Here is a 27084-nt window from a genome sequence, read left to right as displayed (position 1 = left end):
TGTGTGGAATGTGTGTATTATGGGGGTGCTCCTGGGTGCCTTTATGGGGGGTCCCTCTCAATAGTTAAGAGGCACATCCTTTAGTTTCCCACGATTTTCAGTTTTGGAAGGGACACACAGACAGACATAGAAATCAGACTTGCACCTCCCTCCCCCATTGTGAGGCAGGCGGCCTGTTGATCATACTTAGAGCAACACAGGTCTGTAGACTCCTGAAGGAGCTGACCAAGGAAGACTACCCACGTGGCCTAATTAATCTCTCCAGGCTCCCTGACTCAGTGGACTGTCTGAGAAAACTTAGCACTGCTGTGAGATCTCCACCCTGAAGCCAGTGATAGTTATCATCGCTAGCCTGACTCCAATTTCCTGCAAGTAACCATCCTCTTCCCCAGAATTTGTTACATCAGCAGTCTGCCAGCCCCCCGTGCCGAACACACTCTGGCACAGGGTGGTGCTGAGGTTCCTCTGTGACTGTGGCTATTCTTCTGAAATGAAGATTCCCCAGAATGAGAGGATGAGCCATTCTTTCCTAGGGATGGCGGTTGTCTTAGAGAGCCTCTGTTCTGACAACATTTTAGGAAGATGATAATAGCAGTGGCAATGGAGTATTTTTTGAATCTCTCCCAAAAAAGAGCAACGAAAATCCATGTGCAACCTCTACAGCAAACCTAGAGTGTCAAGATACCCTGATAGATCCCAAAATATGAGCAGGTGGGAATGAACGATGGATATTTTAAAACCCACATAGTATCAGACTCTGAGCAGAAGGATGCAGAAGGAAGCAGGGGGGTATGTGAGGGACCTAGAATTGGAGAACCCCCAAACTGCCTAAAGGTCCTCACTGGAAAGCATTGTGGGTCAACATGAGAACATCAGCTAAAATGGGGAGAGACCTAATAGACATCTCCAAGGCCTCTCACCCATGCTGCATAGTAGACGCATAACAGATGTTCATTTGGTATTTGTTGAATGAATAGAGTTCATATGACATTTTCTTGAAGATTCCTTCCAATATTTGTGGGTGGGAGCAGAAAAGGACAAATCCTTGTTTTGAATCATGTGGCTAAAATTCTTCATCCTTCCAAGGTTTACAAAATTGTGGAATCAGGTTGGCAGACAGGCAGGGAGGCTGAGGCAGTTCTCTTTCCGAGACTGTGAAAAAGAATCACTCCCTCTAATACACTCATGCTCATGCTAGCACACACACACTCAGTTTAGCCTAAGAAGAAGCAGTCCCGCTGCAAGGAAAGGAGAAGGTGATCCGAGCTATCCGAGCTTCTGACATCAGTTGGCTCCAGACATACCAGCTTCTTTATTGAGGATCTTAGAGGTAGAGAAGAGGGAGTGGGATCTTAGCCTAGGCCTGCCGAGGGAGGTCCTGCTCGTGTCAGATCTGTGTTCAGGAAGTAGGTGCACAGCTGCCCTTTGCCTTTGACCTTGATGACACCCCGGCTATAACAGGTATAGCCTAAGGACTGCAGAGCTCGGGCTGTCTCCTCAGTCACCTGCAATTGGAAGGGGTAAGGGAGTGTGGGGGTAGCCCTATCCTTATCCCCTACCCCCACGCCTCCAACGTGGCTCCCTTACTTGGATCTTGCCCAGGACTCCTGTACTCTCCATGCGGCTGGCCACATTCACTGTGTTGCCCCAGATGTCATATTGTGGCTTCTGGGCCCCTATCACTCCGGCCACTACAGGTCCATGGTTCAACCCTGATAAGAGATGTGGTAAAGAGGGGGGAGATTTGAGGAGACACAGGGGAAAAGAAAGCTCAAGGAACTAGGGAGAAGGGCCTGCGGGGCCTTACAGGAAAGGAGCGTGGGGCTGGAGGGGTGGGCTTAGGGAAGGGAGTGGGTGTGCCGCATAGCTCCTACCCCAGCAGCTTCATTCCTCATCCCTGGAGGAAAGTCCAGGGGTGAGCTGGGGAGCATCTAACAAAGGACTTGAGGAGGGAGAGCTCTGGAAGATGAGGAGGAGGTCCCAGACTGCCCCAGCAAGGGAAGGTACTTACCCACACGCAAGCGGAAATTGTTGAATGAGTGCTTGTTGATGACGTCCAGCTTAGACCCAAGGGCCACTGCAAACTCCACCATCGTGCCAAGGTGGCTACAGCTTCGCTCAGCATCCTGGCAATGGACCAGCCACCGGGATGGGTCAATGAGGGCAAAGGAATAAGGCCCGTTTATGGGCCCGTCAATGAAAGCCCAGGTGAGAGGTGATAGGTAAGGAAGACATGCTGTACCTGCTGTGCATCCTGTCCCGAGGTGGCATTTAAGCCTGTAGCTGCCATGTAGGTGCTGCCGATGGTTTTGATCTTCTCCACCCCACTGAACTTGGGCTTGGAAAGCAGCTGTATGGAAAGGAGGCTGTGGCCCCAGTCTTTCCTGCTCTCGCCCTCCTCTCTCCCCGAAGCCCAGCCCCAGGATTTTGGAGGCTAAAGGACCAAGTCGTGGGGTCAGGGATGGTGACAGGAAGGAGAGGTGGTCATGGATGGAATTGCTGGAGATGGCAGAGCTGTGGGATCAGAGGAGAAGCAGGAAAGCTGAGGAGAGCAGGATGGGTCTCATGGCCAGGACAGCAAAATGGAAGGAAGCACTGGTGGGGAATTTTAGAATCCCAGATATAGGATCTGGGCGACCCTTGGAGTTGTCACCTCATCAAAATCAGCAATGATCTCATTGAGCAGCCGCAGACACTCTAGTCCCTCGTGATTGATGTTGGATTCAGAGTAAAACTCCTTGAAGTCTGGGATCGAGGCGAAGAGGACACAGACACACTCGTAGGACTGGTGGTAGAGGTCCTGGGAGGGCAGGAGGCTGGGGTGAGCCTGTAGGCCATGTTCTCCTCCCTCCTGTCCCTGTGTCCACATGCTTCCCTCTCTGTGTACGAAGGATTGGGCAGGAGGAGGGAGGTGGAAGGCCAGGTTACCCCAGGGATGTGACTCAGGAGTCAAAGATTGAGTCTTACGTGATTCCGAGACAGACAGAGGTTTGGGGTCAAGATCACATCACAGTAATGTGAAGGGAGTCAGTTCTAGAACTGGGATCATGTCAGTGGAAATCATCTCTATATCCTCTCTGTTGCTGAAAGTTGTGAAGTTAGTTAAATCAGTTTATAAAGATAGCTACAGTTTGCAAAATAAAATAAAGTGATAATAGGGAAAATGGGGCAAAGGGAAAATGAAGATAATATGGTAAAGATGGAATCAGATTTGAAGTTGGTTCACAAAATGGGTGCCATAAAGTCCTGTTAGTTCTAGATTCTGGCTCTGAGATTTCTAGTAGCCAATGTGAAGACAGAAATGGGATCAGTTATAAGATTACCAGTGTCTACAAGAGAAGAAATCAGAATCAGAGCTATTCCCGATCTTGAGAACAGAGAGCAGGTGGTGGGGTCATAAGGCTGTGACATAGCCCTTGGACTGTTTCTTTTAACACCTCTCAATACAGGTCAAGTGCATTTCCATAGCAGAGAGTGTAAGGTGGTGGTGGTGGTACAAATAAGATGGTGTATATGTGGGTGACCTTCTGATGGTTGACTATAGTAAGATATTTGAGGATACAGAGCAGCAGCATCCGATAGAAGTTTCTGTGGTGATAGAAATATTCTTTATATGTGTTGTCCAATATGGTGGCCACTAACCACATGCATCCATTGAGCATAGGAAATGTGGCCAGTGTGATTGAGGAACTGAATTTTCCATTAATTAATTTAAATTTTAAATGGCCACACATGGCTAATGGCTACCACACTGGATAGTGCTGGTCTAGAGAAATGAGTGGACTGCATCCTCCACACAACTCTCATTAACACTCAACGAAGCTTCTGAAAGATACAGAGTGGTCATGAGTTGGAGAGGACGCTCTTTCCCAGAACTTGGAATTCAGAGATTCTGTGTTCACCAAAGACAGAGACTAAGATCTCGTGAAAATGGGAGGTAACTGATAGGGACATGGAGGGGCATGGGGGGCCACCTGATCCACTAAGGGGGAGCCCAGAGAAGCTGGGCCAACAGCTAAGACTTTCATCCTAAATTAATCCCTATGGCATCTGGGCCTCAGGAGTCAGCGGTGGGGAGTCACCTCGTTGCGCCGGTTCTGGCCAATGAACTGGGGGGCCACATGCGCAGGGAGCACGTTCTCCAAGAGCAGCCGAGTCAGGTTCTCCATTGTCTCTGTCTCCTCTCGCTCCTGCCTCAGCTTCTTCTTCCACAGGAAGTCCAGACGACAATAATACTCATTCTACGGAGGGTTACCAGAGGACCATGGGGAGACACAGTACAGGGGGATCCCCAGCTCCTGAGTGTTCAGCCCCACTCCATGATGCTTAAAACCATAGCACCCTGCAGTTTAGAGATAAGGCTTAAGGTGCAACTATCCCTGGGGAGAGTACCTTGTAACTAGATTCAAATTACAATGGGCAGAACTGGCAGCAGATTTTTTTCTTAAGTATGGGCTTTCCTAGATTGGGAGTGGGAGGGAGGAGGCAGGAGAGAATTTGAGGGTATTCTCCTCGAGGAGTGAAGGAGAAAGAAAGGGAACAGGAAATTTCACTTAGAACCTTCCAATGGGTACACCACTGAGGCTCAACCCTGGTGACATCAGATTAAGGAAAGGGTGAGAGACACCAAGTCACAAATACGGGGACCTCCACCTCACCCTTCATAGGGAGGCCCTGGAGGGCTGAGCTGGGTGACTTACCTGCCGAGCCAAGACAAGGAGTGTGAAGAAGAAGATGAAGAAGGAGACAGCTCCCATCAGCTTGGGCTCCTTCAGCACCCCTGGCCTGAGGAGGCCACGGGTCAGGGTTGTCCCTCGCCCCGCCCCTTCACAACAGTCTCCCCCTGTCCCCAGAGCCCATGGAGCCCTCAGCCTCCTTCCCGCTTTGCCCTGTGGATGGTTCAGGACAGTGAAGTGAGCATAGTTCTGCCCTGTCCCATCTCGTCCCATCCCAGAAGGCCTGGGCACCTCCGTCCAGTGGCCGTGCGTACCTGGAATCCAAGGGGCCTGGATAGAGGCGGGCAACGAGGCAGTCGGACAGCCAGGCATGGGAGTTCAGGAAGAGGGAACAGGACGCCACCAGCCACAGCAGGAGCAGCAGCAGCTTCAGTTCGAAGCTCATATGCAGAAAGAGGGAGCAGGAAAGGAAACCCAGCACGCAGCAGTGCATGGAGTACTGTGGGGCCAAGCAGGCTGGTCAGGAGGTGGGCCATGTCCCACAGGCAGGGGGACACGTGAGGGCTCCTGTCCTGCCCCTCCCAGGTCCTAGGTGGGGGCAGCGGGTGTCATACACACAAACACACACCAAGGGCGACTTATATCTGTCCCAGTCCACAGGATGGAGTGTTCCTTCAACTAAGGAGATGGGGGAGGGTCCGAGGAAGGTTCTGGAGAAGGAGATTCAGAGCTGTATAGGGCACTCACCGGAATGCTGATGAGAGGCATGGACCCAGGGAGCTCCCAGGAGAGGTTGAAAGCCATGGAGGACACATTGGAAGCCCAGAAGGGGCAGTTCGACGCTGCTGGTAAGAAGAACTGCGGGAGGAGATGAAGAGCTGACGTGGGCAGGCAGCTCCTTGGGCACAGTGGTGACTTGTGCTGGGTTTCAGCTGACCCAGGGATAAGTCAGGGCCAGACTTCTCCAAAGGAGCAGATGCACTATTTCTGGTTGGTGAGGGCCCTCACTGGTGCGGGGAGCAGGGATTAGGGGAGTGGGTGTCACGGGCACTAGTCTGCTGTGGATCCACTGTGTCTCTTGCCAGTCACTCCAACTTTCTGGGCCTGAGCTTCCTCTTCTTGGCTGGGGGATGGTCCTAAGGTTCCTTTCAGACATAGACTTCTAGGAGTGACTCTAAGTTGGGAAAAATCAGCCAAACTCCACTACAAAATCACGGTGCGTGAGCTAAGTAATGAAGATCTGCCTACATAAAAAAAAAGATACGAAGACTGCCCACCGAAGTATTCACAATGATGACGCCCGGGTGGTAGACGGCGGGTGACTGTCATTTTTTTCATTACTTGTCCAACATTTCCAGCATCCCTTGGTCCTCGTCTAGCTGCCTTCCCAAATCCAGGGGTCCCCTTTCAGACTCTGGCAGGTCCAGCACTCCCTAACGGGGGTGCATAGGGCCCCCTCTGCCCTCACCAGACTTGCAATGGCCATGGCAAAGACGAGGAGGATGGTGGCGGTGCTCAGTGTGACTCGCAGTCCGGGCCGTGTGGCCACCAGGCCGGATAGTGTGGGCAGCCAGTGCAGCATCTTGGGACCCTTGAAGACACACCTCTGTGGAAGGAGCATGGGAGCCTTAGTCAAAGGGTGGGGCTGGGCTGTGGTCAGAACCCCAGCTCGCTGCTTCCTCCCCACAGCCCACCTCACCGTCAGGTGCTCTGAGAAGCAGACGAAGAGAAGGAGGAGGAAGAGGAGGAAGGTGACGCTATAGGTGATGGCCAGAGCCGGGGGCCTAAAGGGAGACAACAGTGAGGCTGTGAAGAGCCAGAACAGGCTCCCTGTGTGGGGGAGGGTGTTATGCCATCTGGTTGGAAGACGCGGGGAGAAGTGGTCCTGGGGGTCTCAACTGGCTGCTGATGGGATATGGGCTGATAAAAGACATTACACGACATGGAAAAACTGAAGGGTCTAGGGCAGTATTGGTGTGGGACAGGAAGTAATAAGGTAGGGAGAATACTAGAAGGGGGTAGGGGGCCCACAAGAGTGGCTGAGGCTGCATCAGACTGGTCTCCAGGCCTTCAGGCCAAAGCTCTTTCACCTGGCTGAGTTTTGAACAAGTCCTTGCCCAGTGGACTAGGAGTGAGGACCTACTTTCTACACCCATTTGCTGTGAGATTTGGGCTTCTCAATGGGCACAAAACCTGCTTCATGGGAATGTTGTTAGAATCAAGGGACAGGCATGTGAAAATGCTCGGGTCCACAGGATGTAGACAATTCACAGCATGTACCATAGTGAGATGGGGGCTGCGGTTATCACTGTTCCCCAGAACACAGATTTCCATTTCCTCAGTGGGTCAGTGTCTGAAGCCAAGGGGAAGTCAGCAAAGGAAGAAAGTGGGTGTTGGGGATCAGAAAGAGTCAGATGGTCTGTTCTTGAGAATCAGGGCTTCACTTACGTGGGGCTCTCTCACCTCTTTGTCACCAGCATCTGGATGACGAAGTTGGAGAGAAAAACCAGGAAGGTGCAGGCTGCATAGTATTTAAAGGCGGGGAGTGCTGAGAGTCGATACTGGAAGGGAGGGGGTGTCAGGGTGGAGATAGGGGCACCCGTGCTGCTCATAACCTTGAAGGTGTCAATCCCAGGCCACAAGAGGGTCCCCAAGCCTCACTGTCCCACGCTCCAGTTCAGTCCCAGGTAGTTCCTACTGGCTAGTTCTCCAAGGAGCTGCCCTCCTCTCTCTCATCACCACCACCCAGTAATTCAATCTACAGGGTAAGTTTCATTTTAGAGAGAGGCACAAGCCCTTCCTTCATGCCCAGGATCACAAATTGAGCAGAACTGGGGAGGAGAGTTGGGACCACAGCGATTGTATGCTCCCCAGGGAAAGGTTGGAAAATGCTGTGATGCCTGCCATGCAGCCCAAGCCCACCTCTTTCTCCATCTCCTTCTCTCGGAAGTATAGTGTCAGTGGGCTGAAGTCCTTTGACTGCTTCCACTGTCTGGTGGGAGGTGGGATGGCGGACAGTAAGCCCAGGAGAGGAAACAGCAGGGCAGGAAGGAATGATCAGGTGAGTCTTTCCCCGGGCTAGAGGAGGGAGGGCCCTCTCTCCCCTCCAGGTCATCAGGGCAACACCACCCCTTCCCTACCACATGAACCCAGGGCCTCCAACCCTCCCAGCCCTCTTCTGTTTTCCATACTTTTGAGAGTTGAGCTGTTCGATGACCTGGAAGAACTTGGCATCCCCAGTGTCCAATTCATCATCTAGTCCCCGGGGGGTACGGCTCCTGCACAGTGAGAGCCCACCCTTTCACCACCGAGACTCTCAAAAGCATCTGTGTGAAGCAAGAGCAGCCCCCACCTCCCCAAGGATGGAGGTAGGTCACCCAGACAGCCCCACTGTCAAAGTTGCTCGGGCCTGCTCACCGGTCCAAGCTCCACTGGGGGCTGAAGGAAGCCAGGGCCTTCTCCTGTTGGGAAAACACAGGGAGGGGGGAGATGGGAAGATGGGAAGATGGTGAGCTTCCTTGGAACCTCTCTGCAGTCTTTGACCTTGAGCACTTGATCTGGCTGTTTCTCCTGCTTCAAATGACTTCTCTCTCTTTCTATCAAATCTCATCTGCTCTTAAGGGAAGGTTCGAACCAAATTTGCTTCTTCAAGGTTCCTCCTGACTCTTTAAACTCCCAGGGTCTTTATACTCTGATTTCCTCATAGTTCATATCACTTATGAGGCAACCTGCATCTTCTATAGGCTTGAGTGGCTGTTGTTTCCTTGTGTCTCATTTTCCTTAAAGACCACACAAATTCCAAAGGCAGGGACTTGCCTATCACCCCGGATGCCAAAAATATCCTTGTTGGTGTGAGTTGGAGTGACAACGCAGAACATTCAGACTCCCCTCTGACCTTTAGTGACAGTTAGGCTGAGCTGGGAGGTGGTGGGGGAGGCAAACAAACAAACAAACAAACAAACAAAATATGGAGAGGAAAGGGAAAGAGGAAGAGAAACAAACTTGGATACAGTCATTTTCTTCTGCACGCAAAGGGCTGTGCAGTGTGTGCAGAGATAAGAAAATGACCAGCAAGTGAAGCGAGTGAGGACGAGAAGCAAGGAAGAAGGTAAAGTGCTGTGACCACAGCCCAGGGCCAGATGTGTGGTGACCTTCTTCCCTGTGAAGGAAGCCGGGTCACAGGGGGCCACAGCATCCCCCTGGACCAGAACCTTGTGTATGTGAGAGGAGAGGGAGAAACAGAGACAGAGATTGAGAAGTATGTTTTGGCACGAGCCCACGTATGCAGCTACGCCTGGGCCTACGTTTTTGCAAACTCCCTACCTGTCCCCCTACCCCATGCCTGTAAGTTACTTGAAGGCAGGGAAAGCATCTTATCTACTTCTGTCTTCTCAGAACTAGCCTAGTGCCTGGCACATAGTAGGTGCTCAAAAACTGTGGAATGATGACTGTATGAATGGGATCTACCAAGCACAAACATGGCCCCACAACCCCAAAGTTCCACACTGTTTAAGAGTGAGCCGATTGTGATTCTTAGGATTTCTAACATGGGACTGAAACCCTGAAACTTCAGGGGCTGAGAAGTGAATTTCTGGGTTGGTGAGGTGCTGCCTCAGGAGATATCCCAAAACAAGGGGCTCCTGCACCCTGACACTTCTTAGCCTGCACCTTAGTGGAGGATTGGGGAGGTCTGGCGTGGGTTTTTGTGGGCATCCCCACCATGGGGATTGCACCCAATGTTGTCTCACATCCCTGGGCTTCCAGCAACACCCCACTCTACTCCACCCTCACCCTGGCAGTCTTAGCCTGCAACAGTCTGTTGGGTCTTGGGTCCTCCTTCCTCTCCCTCCTGCCAGCTCCCTCCTGACCTCTCCCCTACCCCAGGTTGAGGCTTGAAATTAAGTACTCCCCCCAAACAACTGCTGCCAATGTCCCCCCACTCCCCAATGGTCATTGATCTCTGGTCTGCTTTCCTGCTGGATGAAAAAGGACGGGGAATTCAGCAAGGTCTACCCAGTAGAGAAGTTTCTGAGAAAATCTGTAGAAAGGTAGCTGGGAATGCTGATCAGGCTTTGGGAAGATCAGGTAAGATGGAGGAGAGCAGGCTGAGGAACCTAGTCTTAGGGCAAGCCTGTAGGGAGATACCCTGGGTTCTTATATGAGGGTTCTAGTTACTGGTCGTCAAGCACCAACCTCAAGAGCCAAGGTCCAGGCTCTTCCACTCGAAGGTGCTATGTATATAATCAGCTAATTGGCCCTGCCCTAGCTTCCCCTAGACAAGGGGCAGGCCCACTCCCTTCCCTTCCTCCCTCCCTCATCCCTGCCTGCTCATGGTGACTTCCTTCTTCAAGGCCATGTGAGATTTTCACTGTCACCCATTTTATCTGCAGACAGGTGCTGGAGAGGAGGGGCAACAAGCATTGCCCCACCTTCCTAGTACCAGTGAGCATTGAAGAAGAGACCGTACAGTCACAGGAATTGAGTTAAAAAGAGACATTTCCTGATGGGGATGGGTATGAGCACTGGCTTCAGAGTCAAGAGGAAGTGGGGTACCAGGAAAAGAGCTTCCTGAGTGGAGGTTGGGGAGCAACGGACATGATGTCTGTGGGATCTTGTGTCTTCTCTTCAGTGAGCTCAGAAAGCAGTCATCTGTGCCCTTTCTCTGGAAAGAAGGGCAAGGACTGAGCCAGTGACTGGGGTGACCAAACAGGTTATGACCTGGGGATGTCATCAGGTGACTCAGGGAGGCTGGGAGTGGGCAGTGTTGGGGGGCGTTATGTAAGTGCGGGAGCTCATGAAGGAAGTGCACATACCGGGAGAGGGGTGGAGGTGGACACGGGGCTGTCTACGTGGCTCAGGTGGGCAAAAGGCTTGGCTGCACCCCAGGACTCCAGGTAGCGGGTCATCAGCAGTGATGGACGCATCTTGGGGCCTTCGAGAGTGGACAGCAACCCTCCTGCAGTGCCCTTCTCATCCTCCTCCTCGGCCTGGAGCATATGAGGGCTGACAGTCAAGATCACAAAGCCTTCCCCATTCCCCCGACTCCAACCCTGTCCTGCCACATGCATAGTAGGACCCAGGAACTCAATCTCCACCGTAGGAGAAGAGACCAGGCCTGTGGCTGTGGGTGGTTAGGGTGGAGCCCAGGCTGGGCTTTTACCCGGGGATCGATGACCAGGTAAGTAGGCTCCCCTAGCTCTCGAAGGTATGGGTCCCGATGCTCCATGGCTGCATCCTCCACAGCATAAGCTCCTGCCAGCAGGGCCAGGGTAGCCCGTGTGATATGTACTCGTCTGGAAAGAGGGCACCATGGGAGTCAGGGGGAGGGCCTCCAACTTCTCATTTCTTTCAAGGATCATTCCTGGAGATCTGATTTCAAGGAAGGCCCTGTGCTACAAGAGGTGTCTCCCAGCTCCCCTCCCTCCCCCCGAGGATTTCCCTGGGCCCCACATAGGATCATGCTCATTTTAAGGAACTATGAAGAGGACAGCAGCCTCGGGGAGGCCTTGTTGGTCTCTTGCTGCTCTTGCTGTAGCCTCCTGGAGCCCCAGGTCTCACCCTGGCACGCCACCCGCCTCCATGTGGTTGGCCAGTGTAACATCATGGGACCAGACATCATATTGCCACTTCTGCAGCCCGATGACTCCACAGAGCACGCTGCCAGAGTGCACGCCCACACGCATGTTGATGTCCACACCTGTGGCTGCCCGCAGTTTCCTGAATAGGGTGTGTGTATGGGGGGGGACGGACAATTTGAATGCTGTCTTCAGCCCTATGCAGGCCATCTCCTCCCTCTCTTCAGGATGACTTCCACTACCCTGCTCGCTCCTATCCCGCATCTATCCCTCGGTACTCCTGCCCGCCCACATGAGCTGACCTGATGGCCCGGCACATGTCCAGGCCCATGCGCACACAGTTGATCGCGTGATCTGGCAGCGAGAGTGGCAGCCCGGAGACACAGTAGTAGCAGTCTCCCAGGATCTTGATCCGCATGCATTCATGCTCCTGGCAGTGTGTGTGTGCAGGGGGGAGGGGGCACCTGGTTAGAGGCCAGAGGAGGCAGGAGGCAGATGGGAAAAGTGGGAGCGAATATGGTAGTCCTGAAGAACTTGTGAGGTTGGGAGTGTGTCTAGGTCAGATCTAGGGACTCTCCTTACTTGATATGGGGCTGACTGAGGTCTCCCATGCAGGTGACTTTCTCAGAAGGGTTTCTCATGGGTTGGGATGTCTGTAGCCCTCTCCAGCTTTGGTGTGTGTAGGGGTGTGTCCAGATTTGAGCATATGAAAGTAGCCTCAGGACTGAGGTTTTTTGGGGGTGGGAATCCCAAGATTAAGGTGCTTGGGGGTATACCTGGGGTGTGAGCATGTGGCTGGGTCAGAGATTTCCCTTAGAAAGGCCTCCTAAGATTAGAGCATCTGAAAATCTGTCTAGATTTGGATGCAGTATCCAGAGAAGCCTGTATTGGGGCTCTTAGCATATTTGGGGTGCTGTGGTTGGGACATTTGTGGAGATGCTGAGAGGTCTCTCCAGGTCTGAGGTGTGCGGTGAGCTGCTCCATATCTGGGGATGTTTGAGAGGTTTTCCTACTTCCGGTGGCGTATCTGGGAGCCCATGTGGGCTCTGAAGTGGGACTGGGGTCTCGTAAGGCAGGAATTGCCCTTGGAAGAGGCTCTCCAGGGTGGGGTGTTTGAAGCTGGGGAGGGAGGCATCCTCTGACCTTGGCGATCTGGTCGAACTTGCCAAAGAGCTCATTGAGCATGAGCACCAACTCCTTCGGCGAGCACTCACTGGCGAGCCGAGTGAAGCCCACGATGTCAGCATACAGCACACTGGGCAGGGCAGACTGGTCAGCAGGGCCAGGGGCTCAGCCCACACCCCTCCTTTCCAGCCATCCCTCCCCATACCTGACTCCCTGGTGCCTCTTCACATAGAGGCTGTGGAAGTTGTTGGTGCTCTCTGGCCGTGACCCCTGTCCAGCCTGCAGCCGTGCCATGATCTCTGCCTTCATCTCTCGGGCCAAGTAGGCAGGAAGGATGGACAAGAGAAGGTGTTCCTGGAGGATGTCACTATGAGCACCAACCCTCCTGTGCCCTAAAGCCAGGAACCCCAGTCCCCCAGGAGCCCCCACCTCTCTCCAGTCCTATTAGGTGTTCCTCAGGGCGCTCCCCTAGGTTTTCCCAGGGCTGATCACTTTTAGGGACTGAGCTCCCAGTACTAATGTCGAAATTAGAATCCTTCGTTTAGTGTCATACGTTTTAAAGTGCTTTCACAAGCGTCAGTTAGTTTGAGTCTCCCAGCAACCTTTCAAGGTGGGCAACAGGCACATTTGACAAAGGAGGAAATAGAAGGTCAGGTGACACTCCCAAAGTCATTCAGTTTGTGAAGAAGCCTGGTTGTGTGATCTAAGTAACCCCTCTCTCCGAGCCCGGGTCCCTCCCCACCTGCCAGGGCCCACGGACCTGGTGCTTCTTCTCGGTGTCCAGCCGCCTGCGCGAGTGCAGGGAACTAAGCGCCTCTCGGAAGGTGGCGCGCAGCGCGCGCTCCATCAGCGCCTTGTGGTACGCTCCCACCACGTTCCCGCACAGGAACAGTACAGCGTTTGCCGCCAACTGTGGGTGAGGGTCAGCCTCAGAAGGCGCTAGACCCAGGTTGGGTGGGGGGTACCTATGTATGTAACTGGAGGTGTTATCCAAAGAGGCTGGGGGAGGACGCTACCTTAGAGACCTAAGTATTTCGAGATAATCGGTGCTACACTGTGGGATCCGTAGAGGGCGCTTCTCCTGCCCAATTCCCCCTGCTCCAGACTTTGGCTGCTGCACCAACATGGGCTCTTAGGTCTAAAAACCTTTGCACATAGGTACGTCCCCCCTGCTTGGAACACCACTCCATCCACCCCCTGCCTTTGCCCCGCCCCCTGCACAAAACTAGTTAAGCGTCTACGTCCGCATTCTTTGTGAGGGCTCCATCATCCACATCTGTCCCCCCCTCCCTGGTCTCCTGTCGAACTCCCTTGCCGGTGGGCCCAGAGCCCTCTTCTGGTGTCTGCAGGCATGGAGCTGCATTGGCGTACCACTCTACGCGGGCACAGTCGGGATCTGTGATTGTGCCCTGCGCCCAGCGTTGCGCCTTATTATTCATTCACAGCTCAGCAAACGGTTGGTGAATGCCCAGACGAACCAAGTAGCGCCCTGCGGAGCTGGCCCTGGGCGCGGCCTGTGCTAGGGGCGTGCTCACCTGCTGCAGCAGCGCGGGCGGTGAGTCTGGCTGAGGCCCAAGATACAGCCCGAGGACCAGCAGGTGTGAGAATGACGAGGCGAGGCCCGCAGCGGCGGCGTCCCGCATGCCCAAAGGCAACATGGCATACGTGGTGAAGATGACAAAGAGGAAAAAGGACACCTGAGGGAGGAGGGCGGAAGGAAGCTGCAGGCTGACGCTGCTGCACTGCTTGCTGCTAGTGTAGTGTTTCGAGTTCGAGGCCCGTGCGTGCCCCTCCCGCCTGCTCCACCTGCCGCCCCTCTCACCTGGTCCCAGGCGCTCACTACGCCCCCGGTGAACAGAAAGCCGTGGCCTAGTGCGAGCAGCGCTGCCCACACGAGACCTGATAGGGGACGCGTCCAGCGCTGCAGTCGCTGCTCGCGAGAAGCTAGGCCCAGCAGCAACGAGAAGCCCACCAGTGCGGAGAGCACTGTGGTCAGGAAACCTGGGTCTGAGGACAGCTCCTGTGGGGTGGGACGTGTAAGGCAAGATGGGGATGTGGGATTTGGGCAACTCATCCAAGAAGAGGAAGAAAGGGCAGACCGTCAGGCCATTCCTAAAAAGTGTCTCAAACCCAAGTACAAAAAGGAGGCAGGGCACCTCCACAGGCCATTCATATTAGGTTGAACCATACGAAATTACCGATAATTTGTTTTTAATCTACGGAGCCAGCAATCTCATACGGTTCAACCTAATATCTCACTTGTATGCTGCAGCGGAAACTGAGCCGTGGGCCATCTACCCAGACGATCTGACTCCAACTCCATATTGTTCATTTTGTGAATCTGTGACCTTTCGGAGCCTCGATTTTCCTATCTGTCAAGTAGGAATCATAGCGCTAGCCTGGAGTCCGGACGCAAGTGAAAAATCCTAGCTCACAGAAGGCACTTAGGAATGAGTGCATCCAAATCTGGCCAATTTGCTGGGGGGATTTCCTGCCCCGACATACAGCTAGGAGTTTGGGGTCCCGCGAAGCAGTGCTCTGGCAGCAGGGGGCGCCCGGAACTTCCCTCTCTGCCTGGGCTGCGCTCTTGCCGCCCGCTTCAGGGCATAGAAGTCCGGCTTGTGTCCCCGCCCTTTGTCCCACCCCTTCCTGGACTTTGAGGTGGACCAGCAAAGACTGGTCACGTCCATTGATTTTCCCACCTTGCCTCCGAAGAGTGAAAAGAAAACTTGGAGCAGGATGTTTCCAGAAATGAAATTGAAAAACCCATTTTCTCCCCCAAAAGAAACTGGAAATGGATTTATCTGGGGACTAAATTAAAGAGAGATGGAGGGTGCCTTCTGGGAGCCGGCGGGTACAACTGCCCACAGCCCCTAAGAGGGAAAGAAAACCAGGAAATGGATTCCCACGGGGCCCAGTGTAATTTGCCCCTGGAAAATTGGAAAATCCGGTGTTGGATTTATTCTAGAACTAGTAGATTACAGAAGCTCATAAAGTCTGTCTGTATCCTGGGAAATTAGAAGCATCCAGGGCTCAGTTATCTCCCTGTGTAGACCCAGAGACTGTGGCCCAGAGAGGTGGAGTGACTTGTCCAGGGTCACTATAGTTCCTAGCAAGGTTCAGCGCTTCTTTCCTGGGTCCCAGCAAAGAAAGCAGGCACATCGAAAAAGAAGACCCCCACAAGTCCCAGCCCCGAAAATGCCCCCTAGGCAGTGACCCTCCCGCCGCCGCCCTTGAGGAGGCCCCGCTCACCCTGCCGCTGGCCCAGGCGACGGCGAGCAGCGCCAGGAGCGCGCAGAGCACGATGACCAGTAGCAGTAGCAGCAGCGGGTACTGCTGGCTCAGGCTGTAGTAGGTCTCGTAGAAGAGGTCTTCGCTGGGCGGTGGCCGGGGACTGAAGAGGCGGGCCATGGTCTCCCCTGCGGCACGCTGCACCGCCCCGCAGCGGGCACCCGGGCTGGGGAAGGCGGTGGTCCCCGTTACCGCCTGCGGCCCCGGCCAGCCCCAACTGTGTCCTTCTCGCCTGGTCCAAGCCCCTTCCACCACCAACCCCAACCTCTTGGCAATCCCATCTCCTTACAGGCACTCCCTGTGGCCTCCCAGTTAGCGGCGAGGGTACTGCCGCTCCTCCTTCCTCAAACCTGGATTGCGGAGGTGCCCAAGCAAAAGCCTCATCGCCAGGGGTACAGGATTTGGGACTGAAGCCAAAGGAACCCCGGTTCTCCCTTTCTCCCAACTCACCGCCGGCGAGGCTGCTGCAGCTGAGTGGGCTAGGCCCTGGGAGGGAGCCCGGGGGGCTGGCTGCGGAGTCACTGCTCGCCGCTAAGCTAGTGGCTCAGAGTCCCAGAGGACAGGCGCTTCCCTCCCGGTGCCGCGGCCCCCTCCCACTTCCCCGGTGGAACAGCCCAGCCCTTTCCCGTGCCGGAGCCGGATTCCCCAGGCCTCCTCCCCCACTCTGACTGTGTCTCTTAACACCACCGGCCGTCTCCCTTCAGCCCCCTCAAGGGAGAAGAATGCGGACCACCGTAGGGATGCGACGGGGTGAATTGGTCGCCAAGTGGCAAGTGTCAAAACTGGTGGAACGCTTGGATGTGGGGAGACTGAGGAAGGGCTGGAGCGAAGGCTGGTGAGAATGTAGGGAAGAACGTGGTACCAGATGGGGGCTGGGATCTAGGTCAGGATGGGAGCAGGAGCTCATCCCCCTACCCTCGGGCCTGGACAGCAGCGGCTGTGGCTATGTCTAAACTGTCAATGCTCCTGCCATCTCGAGCTCCATGGGAGGGGACACTTCTGTGTAGCTTTGTGCAGTCCGCTTTCTACTCCCAGACACGAACTGAGAACCAAAGGGCTTCTGCCTCAGAAGCAGCGTGCCCATGAGTGTATGTGGTGGAGAGAGGTGATAGAATGGGTGCTGACCTCTGAGAAACTGGGGCGGGGTGTGTCTCTCATGCAGGGCACTAGATGGGCTGAGGTGTGTAAATTTCCATGGAGACCCCCTCCCCCTCCATGCCCCACTGGTGAATCTCTGTAGCCCAGGAGACAAGAGGGGTAGTGGGACCACAGCATCTACCCCCAGAGTTTGGGTTTAGGGTAGGGTTTTGCCGGGCTCTAGAGGAAATGTTCTGCCCTGAGATTAGAGCAGCCCGAGGAGCCAGGCCTCTGGGATTCCTTCCTGCCACCAGCTGGGCCCTGACCTCGTGTGCCATGCCATTACCCACCCCCAGTCCTCAGCATCCCGCTTCCGGCCTCAGTGAGACTTCAGTGCCTCCCCCTCCCTTGATGTCAGCTCCCCAGCCTCCCATCCTTATCCCTTCCTGCCTCTGGCTGATGCCTTAGCCTCCTGTGCGATGCTCTGGTTAAGATTCCACCACTTTATTGACTCCTGGGGCACAAAGTCAGTTTGGATACATGCCTCATGGTCCTCAAAAAATGTCTTGGCTAGCTGCCTCAAGTCCAGGAGGTGGGTCAGACGCTTCCTCCATTCCTGCCATGATTATACCAGCTGTGTGGCCCAGTGCAGGAGTCAGGTTCTTTCCGCACTTCTTTCGAAGCTACTTGTGGGAGGCGTGTTGCCCGCCCCTATCCATCTGCCTAGGTCGCCAGGCCCATGTGGAACAGGGAGTTTCCCCTTGTATCGTCATGTAGTTGTTGTTTCCCAACTGTATCCCTTGGCTGTGATGGATGGCAACAGACCGGTGCCCTTTAAGAGAAACAGCAGTGGTGGTGGTGGGAGGGTTAAATCAGCAACTCAGGAGGAGCAGCATGGCAGAGGGGCAGGAGCACCTCCTGTTCACCCTGGGGAAATGCAAGGATAGGGCCTCCCAATGAAGGTGTGAGGTGTCTTCTGCAGGCTGCCCCTTCAGGACTGGGTGTCCAGAAGCTCAAGAGGGGTGGCAACTGACATCTCTGACCCTGATATTTGGGTCTTTTCTGCTAGGAGGCCCTCTAGACTGACATAGCAACAATGGGATTTTGAGGTTCACAGAACTGGAGCTAGGGAGCCAGAAGGTCCAGGGGCAAATCCAGGCTTTGCCGTAATCTCAGTGGGATCCAATCCCAGTGAGTGTCAGTTTCTTCATTTATGAAGTGAGAAGGTTGAGGTAGATGGCTTCTAGCCCTTTCTCTTTCTCTCCTTACCCAAGGTACCCTCGATCTGTATATGGACTAGAGGATGAAGCTGGTGGAAGAATTGAGCAGAGGAAAGGAAGGAATGGAGAGTGGGTACCTGGTATTGGATTTGGCGCCCACTCCCTGGGAGGATTCGGTATTGGATTTGGCTCTGGCTCCCTGGAAGGCCCGTTGGTGCCACCTCTCTCAGCCCCCTGTAAACAGCACAGCACTCTCAGGCTCTCTGTCCTGGGGCCTGTTTCCGGGGCATACCCCCTTGACCCCAAATTTTCCCTGGCAAGGGGACAGGATTTGCATCCCCTAGTCTCACCTGATTCCCTTGGGGTCTAGCACCTGGTGGCCAAGCTGAGGTGGGGCTGGGCTCCTGGTTTCTGAAAAGTGAGGTCTCCAGATTTGGGGGAGGTTGGACTGTTGAATCAGAAGACATCCTTGCTGCTTGGGCATGCTGAGTCTGTTCTCCCTGTGCCTCCATCTTCTTAGGAAGGCTTATACATTTTTCAGGAACAGAGCTGGGCAAACCTTTCAGATTCAGGTTTAGCATCTCAGAGACCATGGAATCAGGGCTTTCTGGGGTTTCCCCAGGGCCATCCATTTCTGTCCCTCCTGGGCCTGGCTCAGAGGCAGAACACCTTCTGTGCTCAGACAGGAACTTCTTCACCTGCAAGGACAGGGGGACCTTGCTGGGTGTGGAGGTGGGAGAGACAGAGTAAACCCAAGGAAAGAGTCTTTTGGTCCATAATCTGTTGCCTGGGAATTCAGGGGTGGGGTGGAGAGAGTGGGGATGAGGTTCAAGGCATAAAGAACAGTGGTCAGTGGGGAGTCACTGGGTGGCCCCAGGAGCCATTTGGTGCTATCTCCGCCCAGCTCTTTGTGTGTGAGTTGGTGTTGGGCACTCACTGTGGACACTGCATCATCCATCTTTGTACCAGTTACACCTGTATTCTGTACCAGGTGGAGGGCTTTCTCAGTATATTGTCTGCAGTCTGGAGAGAAAGCCGAGTAGGTGGCAGGTGAGCAAAACTTCTTTCCCAGGCAAAGACCCTGCTAACAGATCCAGGCCTGCCCCAGCTACCAGCTAAAGGGCCAGCTCACCCTGGAATGAAGGCCTGTCCTTGGGCTCATTGCTGCAGCAGTCCTGCATTAACTGTGTCAGTCCTTCTAAGCCAGGAGTCTCAGGGCTGGGCTGGGGCAGCTCAGTCAGTGGGGGCCGGTTCTGCCTCTCACACACGGCTTTCTGCATCAGCGATATCTGGGTCACTACTGGGGTGGGGTGGGAGACATGAAGACAAAGCATTCAGGGGATGAGGGGCTACCTGCTCCATCATGGAAAGCGGCAGGGAGTGCAGTCCAAGGAAAGATGAGGAGGGAATAGGACAGTCTGAGCAGGTAAGCAGGAAGAAGAGGGTTTGGGGATTTTCAGGAGGAGGGCACCTGGGGTTAAGGATCCCAGAGTCTGCTTAAAGCCTTACTTTCAGCTTCTTTTCCAGCTAGCACTTCCCACAATACGATCCCGAAGCTGTAGGAGACACAAAACTGAGGCCTGGCCCAGCTGCTGGCAAGACTCCTCTCCCATATAACTCCCTCTGGAAGGGCCCAGAGAGGTGCAGAAATTGGGATGTGTGTTTGGTGTGGGTACCTTACCTGTAGACATCACTGGCCTTAGAGGACTTCCGGTTTATATCAGCCAACAGTTCTGGGGCTAAGTAGGCGAGGGTGCCCCCTGACTTCCCAGATCCTGCTGTTGACCTTGAGCCTCCCAGAAATGTGGACAGGCCAAAATCTGCCAGCTGCAAAGGGAAGGGAAAAGGAGGAGGAAAGGGGGGGACAAGGCCAGGTAGTTTCCAGCATCCCCCTTTTTCCCCCAGAAGGGGCAGGCCTACCCTTGTAAAGGAGGTGTGGAGGGTTAGGGGAATGGTAGGATCAGTGAGGTCCTTGGTTTGGAGGCCTGGGTCCCCTCTCCATGGGACTGGGTTAAGGGCTGAGTCTCCTGGGCTGTCAGCCATGGGTTTTTGGAGGGTCTAGTGGGGTGAGCCCCACAGTAGAAGTAACTGTGTCAGTCAGGGCTCTATCACTTGGTACGGCAGAGGCTAAAGCTGCTGGGTGGGCCTTGACATTTGGGCAGTCCTCTGTGCAGAGGGAAATGCTGAGGGTATTCAGTAGGCAGGGCTGCAGCAGGCGCTTTGTCCAGTGGGTGGGGCTGGAACAGCTCTGGGGCAGGAGCTTGTTTAGAGACTGGGCTGGGGTATGGATGGGCTGACCTTGACGTGCAGGTCTGCGTCCAGCAGGACGTTGGAGGGCTTCAGGTCCCGGTGCAGAAGCACAGGGTCCAGGCTGTGCAGGTAACACATCCCGAGCACCAACTCCTGCAGCAGGCGGCAGAGGAACGGCCAGGGCCGAGGGCACTGGGGCTGCAGCAGCCCTACCAGGGAACCATTCTCCATGAAACGGGTCACCAGAGCCGGCCCAGACAAGTTGTCCCACTCGAGGTTCTCAGTGACGCCCAGCAGGAGCAGCACATGTGGGTTACGCAGACTTGCCATGGCCTTCACCTCCCTGCATATGGCCTTCCTACACTCCAGGAGAGACTTGGAGTCACTGCTCTGCTGCTGGCCACATCCCTCCCTTCCCCATTCAGGACCCGCGGCACAGAGGCCTGCCTGCATGCAGCTGGGGCACTCACGAGTTCACGATCTTGACCGCCACATCAGTACCCCACGACTTGTGTTGTGCGCAGAACACTGTGCCGAACCCACCTTCACCAATGTACTTCGGGTTCTTTAATTCCTCGTTGGACACCAGGGGGGCTGGGGCACCACTGTGCCTGGGAGAGGGGGCCTCATTTACCAACTGGCCATGGCTTCAAGTCTGCACTTGTCTCTGCTGTGACCCCCATGACTCAGCAGGGTCGGTACAATCCACAGCCTCCCCTGTGGGCCCCACTGTCCCCCAGCCTTGGCAGGGCACAAAGCAGTCCCTGAGCTAGCCGGAGGGGCATCCTGTGTGTCCCATTCTCTACTCACCATATCTTGTGGCTAGACATCAGGCTGGAAGGTGTGAGTCCACACGGATGGAGTGACTTCTCCAAGTGGAGTCTGTGGCAGAGAGGGTTGGGGGTGGGGAGAGAGGTCAATCTCTAGGCCATTTCACTGATTCTGCTTCCCGGTCTCTCTCCCTACCAGCACAGACAGAACAACTTCCTTTTTCGACAGGCGCCTCTACAGTCCCGCCCCAAAGGGGCGGGGGGAGGGGGTAGGCAGAACGGAAGCATAGTGCTTATCTTTTCTAACTAGTTATTTCCTTAAGCACCTGCTGCATGCCACAGCCCAGTTAGATGTCACTGGGCATTTAGAGTATCACGGAAGAAGTCCTCACCTTCCAGGAACCCATAATTAACTCACTTCCACAGCGGGTGTCTCTCCTTCCCACAGCATTCCCAGCTCCATTACCTGCTAGGCCTGGGCTAGGGATGGGATGGTGCTGAGGAGGATTCCATGGTCCTGGGGCTCAGTTCCCCCACAACTGACCTAAGAGTATAGCTAACACTTCTGTAAAGCTTGTCATGTGCCAGGTACATATATGAGTTTATATAATTCTCACATCGACCCTAAGGGCGTAAGTACTGCTTTTATTACTTTTTTACGGGTGAGGAGAAAGAGGCACTGATAATTTACCTTGCCCAAGCCAGTGAGGAACTGACTTCAGTGCCTGGCTTTCTTATCATCACTGTAAACTTTCCTATTTTCACATAGGCTTCAGGGCTGTACCACTCAGCTAGTGGTGAAGGTGGCTGAGGATGGTGTGAAGCGTCCGATGGTGTGATGAAGGGTCCCTGTCTGTATTCCTGCCCAGTTCCTGACAACGGCTCTTGCTGAGGCAAGTCCCTGGCATTGGTAGTGACTTGTCTGCTGTCAAGGGCAAAACCCACTCCCAGGGCAATATGATCAGCAAGATGAATGGCCCGGCCAGGGGGTTGCTAACACGGTGTATGTGCAGTGGGAACACCTCAGGTCCTCCTGGCTCTCTCCCCCATGCTAATTCCTCCATGCAAATTCCTTGGTTAATATACATTCCCCACAAGCACATGCTCTGGACAAGGGCCTTTTAGAACTCAGGAGTTTAGGGAACCTTAAGGATTTAGGGTAGACCAAGGTTATTTTACCCGTGCAAGGCCTGACCATGGCTGGAGGTTGTGGGAGCTAGATACAGCTAACCCTGGGCACTCAATCCTTCATGGGGAGACCCAACCCTGCGGGTCGTGTGCCAGCTGTCACTGGAAGGTCTCCTCTTGGTGTGCACTTTTTATTCTGTCTGGTGTTCCATGGGCTGTGCTGGTTGGAGAACAAGTGGCCAGCAGTTAACTGTGTTTCTTAGAGCAGCTGGGAACTCTAGAATCCAACTCATGAATTCTGGTGGAGTCCATCCATGCGATTTTGGAGGTATTTAGGGAACTCTTCGATTGTAGTCTGTTTAAAAGCCAGTGCATGGTAGGCACCCATAAATATTTGTTGAATTGAATTAATAAATGAACAACCAAAACTTCTGGGGCTCCCTTAAGACTCTGATCATCCCTGCTGGAGCTCTATACTCACCAGGAGGAAAGAGGAGCTTGGGTTTCTTTATGGGTTAGGGACTCTCACCAGCACGGTTGACAGAATCCATCTGAAGTAGACTTTATTACAGAGATGTGACGGTATCTCACAGACTATACAGGCAAGTGCAACAGGTCCTCAAAAAAAGTCTAGTCAGGAGCTAAGAGCCATCAGAGATGTCAGCCATTCCTTTCGTGATTCTCCTTTGGTAGAAGACTCTGGGCTCAACATTGGGGCTCCGCTTGAAAGGTGTTAGAGGGGTGTTTCTATGGTTGGATTTCTTTAGATTGGGACAAGATCCGGAGAATCAGGGGTAAGCCACAATGAAGCACAGGGTTGGGGACAGTCAGAGCCTGTCCTGCTTTCTGACTCAAAATAAACCAAACCCCTTTAGAAGACGGGGAAGCAGGGATGAGAGTCTGGAGTGAGTGCCTGAGAAGACCCTCTGCTTCCGTTAGGCACTGGCAAGGCAAAGTTGATTCCTAGATTTTTGAAGCTCTGAACTTTTCTGAGGCCTGGTGCCTCTGACTCCAGCTATCCCAGGCTTTTGGAGTCTACTTCGGTGTCTGTCGTTCCTTCAGTTCTCTGCTCCTGATTATTTTTGCTTACCTTCAGCCCACCAGTACACGCTCTGGTTCCCTATCCTTAGTTGTTGGGGGTGGGGGGCAGAGGATGTGATCTTTCTTCTTGGATAGTCTATACCTAACTAATTCTCATCTGTTGTTTGATTAAGGGATTCTAATCATAGACCGAATGGTATTGAGGTGATGGCAAAAAGGATTATGGAGAATTTTCATTTTCCATAGTGTTTGAATATTTTATACTAGCATATATTACTTTTATAAACAGTTAAAGAAGGCAGAAGATCATGATGTATACAAAAATTTAGTTATAAGGATATTAACTGAAATGTTATTTAAAATAGTGAAAAATAGAACCCTAAAATCCAATAATAAAAAAGACTGAGTGAATTATTCAGTGGAAGACTATGTAGCCGTTAAAACGATGCTCTTGACCTATATTTATTTATATGACAGGTGTTGATCATATATCAAATGGAAAAAAAACAGGTTATAAAACAACTCGTATGTACCACATAATCACATTTTTGTTTGTTTTAAAAATTCTTTTCCAGTGGTATGACTGAGTTCTCAAAAGCCTCCCATAGCAGAATACTTAAATGCTATATAAAACACAACAAACACATATGTTAAAAGTTCCTTAGTGAGCTCCCTCAAAATAAAGGTAATCTCCCAAGGGCATCCCCTGAAATCAACAAAATAAGACAACACAAAACAAAAGGTATATAGTGAGTAAGCAGAGAGTTCGTCTAACTAGAAACCTAGAGCTTTGGGGACTGGATAAAGGTATGGGAAATTAGGGGAGAAGCAGAGCATACGCCTTAGGGCCTAGAAAGATGGAAGAGCTAAATATGAGACACCCTCATCCCCGAAAAGCTGGGACCATCAAAGAGTCAGTTTTTCTCACTGGAAAGGAAAAAGTCTCCTTGCTTGCAGAGGGAACCTACAAGGAAATCTGTCTAGGCTGTACCACTAGATGTTAAAATGAATAAAAGTGTTAGTTTCCACGTGCGACCTGTTCTCTTTCCCTTTGATCGAATAAACCATAAGCTGAAAATTTTAAGTGGCCCAGATTATTAATGTCCCCTGGAGTCCAGCAGAAGCAACCTGAGTCCCTTAGAGGAAAGCATCTTCAATCCAGTCTTCTGGATTAAATTCACCCAAGTATAAACTCACCAAAAAATTACTAAATATACAGGATTCAAATCACTACGAAGGAGAGTCAGCAGCACCAATAATCAGCAGTTTTAGATCTTTAAGGACTTCAGAATTTGGAATAATCAGATGAAGAATCTAAAGAAGGTATCATGAAATGTTTAAAGAATAAAAGATGGAGTAGAAAAAGTGAATAAGTCACAAGAGAGTATTAAAAAAAAATCCAGATAGATTTAGGGAAAAAATAGAAAAACAAAAAATAAAAATTTGTATATAACCATTAAAATTAAAATTGCAATGCTTGGTCAAACAGAAGATACAGCTGAAGAGAGAAGTAGTGTGCTAGAACGGATCTGAAGAAGTTCCCCAGAATGTAGAAAGAGAGACAAGCAGATAGAAGAATTAAGAGGCAAAGACTGAGGCAGTCCAACAATTAGCAAATTGGATTCCCAGAAGGAGAGGAGAAAAAAAGCGAGCAAAGAAATATTTGAGGAGAAAGTGGCTGAGAGTTTTCAAAAGTTGATGAAAGGCAAGAATCCAGAAATATAGGAAGCACTATTTATACCAAGAAGGATAAATATAAAGAAATACACATCTAGATACATCTTAGTGAAACTGCAGAACAATCACGACAAAGAAACAATCTCAAAGGCTACAGAGAAAACAGACCATTTAAAAATGAACATAACTAAACCAGCCTCACACTTCTCGACAGCCATAGTGGAAACCAGAAGAGACTGGAAATGATTCAAAGTGTTTTTAAAAAGGGGGAAAATCTGTAAACAAAGAATCATATACCCAGAAGAGTTATTTTCTTCAAGAGCAAAGGTTTTATAAAAATACATTTATAAATAAATTAAAACTGAGTTTACCACCAACAGTCTAAAGAAATTTCTGGTGGCTGTACACCAAGAAGATAAAGAAAACTTACCCCAGATGGGGCATGTAAATGCGAGAAAGAATAGCAGTTTCCACTAAGTTCAACCACAAAAACAATTAGCATCGTATTAAACCCCTAGAAAGAAAGGGGATGGCTCACTGATTTAAAAAAAGGATCTGCTGGAGACCACCTCAGGGATGATGTAGATGCCTGATCACTGCACTGTACACCTGAAGCTGAAGCTGAACAATAATGAATATCAACTATAATTATATGTGTGTGTGTGTGTGTGTGTGTGTGTGTGTGTGTGTGTTTACAAGAAGCGGAGTACAGCATTGAGAATAGAGACAGTGGAAATGTAATGGCTGTGTGCGATGTCAGAGGGGTAGTGGATGGGGGCGGGGGGTTGTCACTGTGTGAGGGATATAAATAATAAATGTCTAACTATTACATTGTTTTGTGCACCTGAAACTAATAAAAAAAAATGTTAAAAGAAAAGGATCCGCTACCATCAATTCCACTTCTGGAATTGAAAGCAGGGACTCAAACAAATATTTGTACACCAATATTTATAGCAGCATTTACAATGGCCAAAAGATGGAAACAATCCAAATGTCTATCTCTATATGTATATATATTCTCCACATTTTGTTTATGTATATATATTATGTTCCTAAGGCTGAATAATGTTCCATAATATATATATATATATATATATATATATATATATATATATATATAATATATGTTCCATAATATTTATTATATACATATAATATATATTATATATATGTTCCATAATATATATATTATGGAACATTATTCAGCCTTCGGAATAAAATTCTGATGCTATAATGTGGATAAATCTTGAAGCTATCACACTAAGTTAAATAAAACAGTCACAAAAAGACAAATATTGTATGATTCCATTTATATAAGGTACCTAGTAGAATAATCAAATTTATATAGAGAGAAAGGAGAATTGGTGACTTCCAGGGGCTGGGGGAGGAGGGAATGGGGAGTTAATGTTTAATGGGTACAGAGTTTTAGTTTGGGAATCTGAGAAAGTTCTGGAGATGGCTGGTGGTGGTGGTTACATAGCAATGTGGATGTACTTAATGCTACTTAAAAATGTATACTTAAAAATGGTTAAAATGGTAGATTTTTTGTTATGTATATTTTCCATAAAAAAGAACTGTGAAAAATATGATTCCATGTATGAGATAAGGAGATAAAAAGATTTATATTAATAAACATTTAGTTATTTTATTTGCACATTCAATTTTATTGGGGAAAAAGGAAGTACACACACACTTAGAAAATATTTAAATGGACAAATAAAAAATGTTTAAAGCAATGATAGCTGGTGGGTTTACAGGTGATTTTATTTTCTTATATTTTATACTTGTATTTTTATCTATATTTTCTAACTTTCCTAAAATGAATCCATGAAAGTTACGTAGTAATACTACATTTCAGCCTCCTCTTTTTCCCTAGGACATTGACAGAGCTGTAGCAGCTTCTCTGTCCCACCTGCTACTACCCTAACCCGGAAATCTACTCTTCGCTGTGCTTTCTTGATTTCTTGCTGCTCTAAGTTGGCCTGCTGGCATCACCTTTGATACTTGATTGATTAGCCCTGGGTGAGCCATTGATGAGTAGGACTTTGATAAACTTGGGAGATGTGAGTCCAGTCAAGAGCAAAGGTGCGAATTTCACAGTGCGAACTTTAGAAAAGGCAAGGAGTGCAGACTGGTTGAGTGATTTTTTTTTTTCTCCCATGCATTATTATTATCATTATCAACAATGATAAGAGCTAGTCTTTTTATACATTTTATACTTTTATAGTTCGCAAAGCACTTTCACAATAAGTCA

General features: G+C 51.2%; 2 protein-coding genes across 3 annotated transcripts; both read right to left on the bottom strand.

Moving 5' to 3' along the window:
• Positions 1-945: 945 nt before the first annotated feature.
• On the bottom strand, positions 946-16253 carry ADCY4 (adenylate cyclase 4). Of its 2 annotated transcripts, none has more exons than XM_019714408.3 (26): positions 16118-16253; positions 15629-15833; positions 14199-14396; positions 13912-14073; positions 13137-13286; positions 12582-12730; positions 12395-12506; positions 11554-11681; positions 11235-11393; positions 10837-10969; positions 10490-10663; positions 8094-8137; positions 7868-7954; positions 7599-7668; positions 7140-7237; positions 6376-6460; positions 6145-6282; positions 5424-5534; positions 4991-5175; positions 4701-4785; positions 4083-4241; positions 2654-2800; positions 2243-2350; positions 2012-2126; positions 1588-1712; positions 946-1505 (listed from the first exon to the last, which is right to left on the bottom strand). In XM_019714408.3, the coding sequence occupies exons 2-26, from the start codon at positions 15785-15787 to the stop codon at positions 1353-1355; spliced, it is 3234 nt and encodes a 1077-aa protein (XP_019569967.2). In that variant the 5' UTR covers positions 15788-15833; positions 16118-16253; the 3' UTR covers positions 946-1352. The 2 variants fall into 2 exon arrangements, with proteins under 2 accessions (XP_019569967.2, XP_019569968.2); XM_019714409.3 differs by lacking the exon at positions 16118-16253 and adding an exon at positions 15957-16095.
• A 979-nt stretch (positions 16254-17232) lies between these two features.
• RIPK3 (receptor interacting serine/threonine kinase 3) lies at positions 17233-21195 on the bottom strand. The gene is made up of 10 exons (XM_019714367.2): positions 21025-21195; positions 20685-20825; positions 20263-20572; positions 19646-19791; positions 19474-19520; positions 19097-19264; positions 18902-18987; positions 18315-18662; positions 18102-18198; positions 17233-17576 (listed from the first exon to the last, which is right to left on the bottom strand). The coding sequence occupies exons 1-10, from the start codon at positions 21042-21044 to the stop codon at positions 17428-17430; spliced, it is 1512 nt and encodes a 503-aa protein (XP_019569926.2). The 5' UTR covers positions 21045-21195; the 3' UTR covers positions 17233-17427.
• Between the last annotated feature and the right edge of the window lie 5889 nt (positions 21196-27084).

Source organism: Rhinolophus sinicus, chromosome 3 (genome assembly GCF_057876585.1).
Source record: "Rhinolophus sinicus isolate RSI-liver-muscle chromosome 3, RSI-T2T, whole genome shotgun sequence".
Taxonomy (NCBI): Eukaryota; Metazoa; Chordata; class Mammalia; order Chiroptera; family Rhinolophidae; genus Rhinolophus; species Rhinolophus sinicus.
Note: the sequence above shows the minus strand (reverse complement) of the source record. Positions and strands in the feature narration are given on the sequence as shown.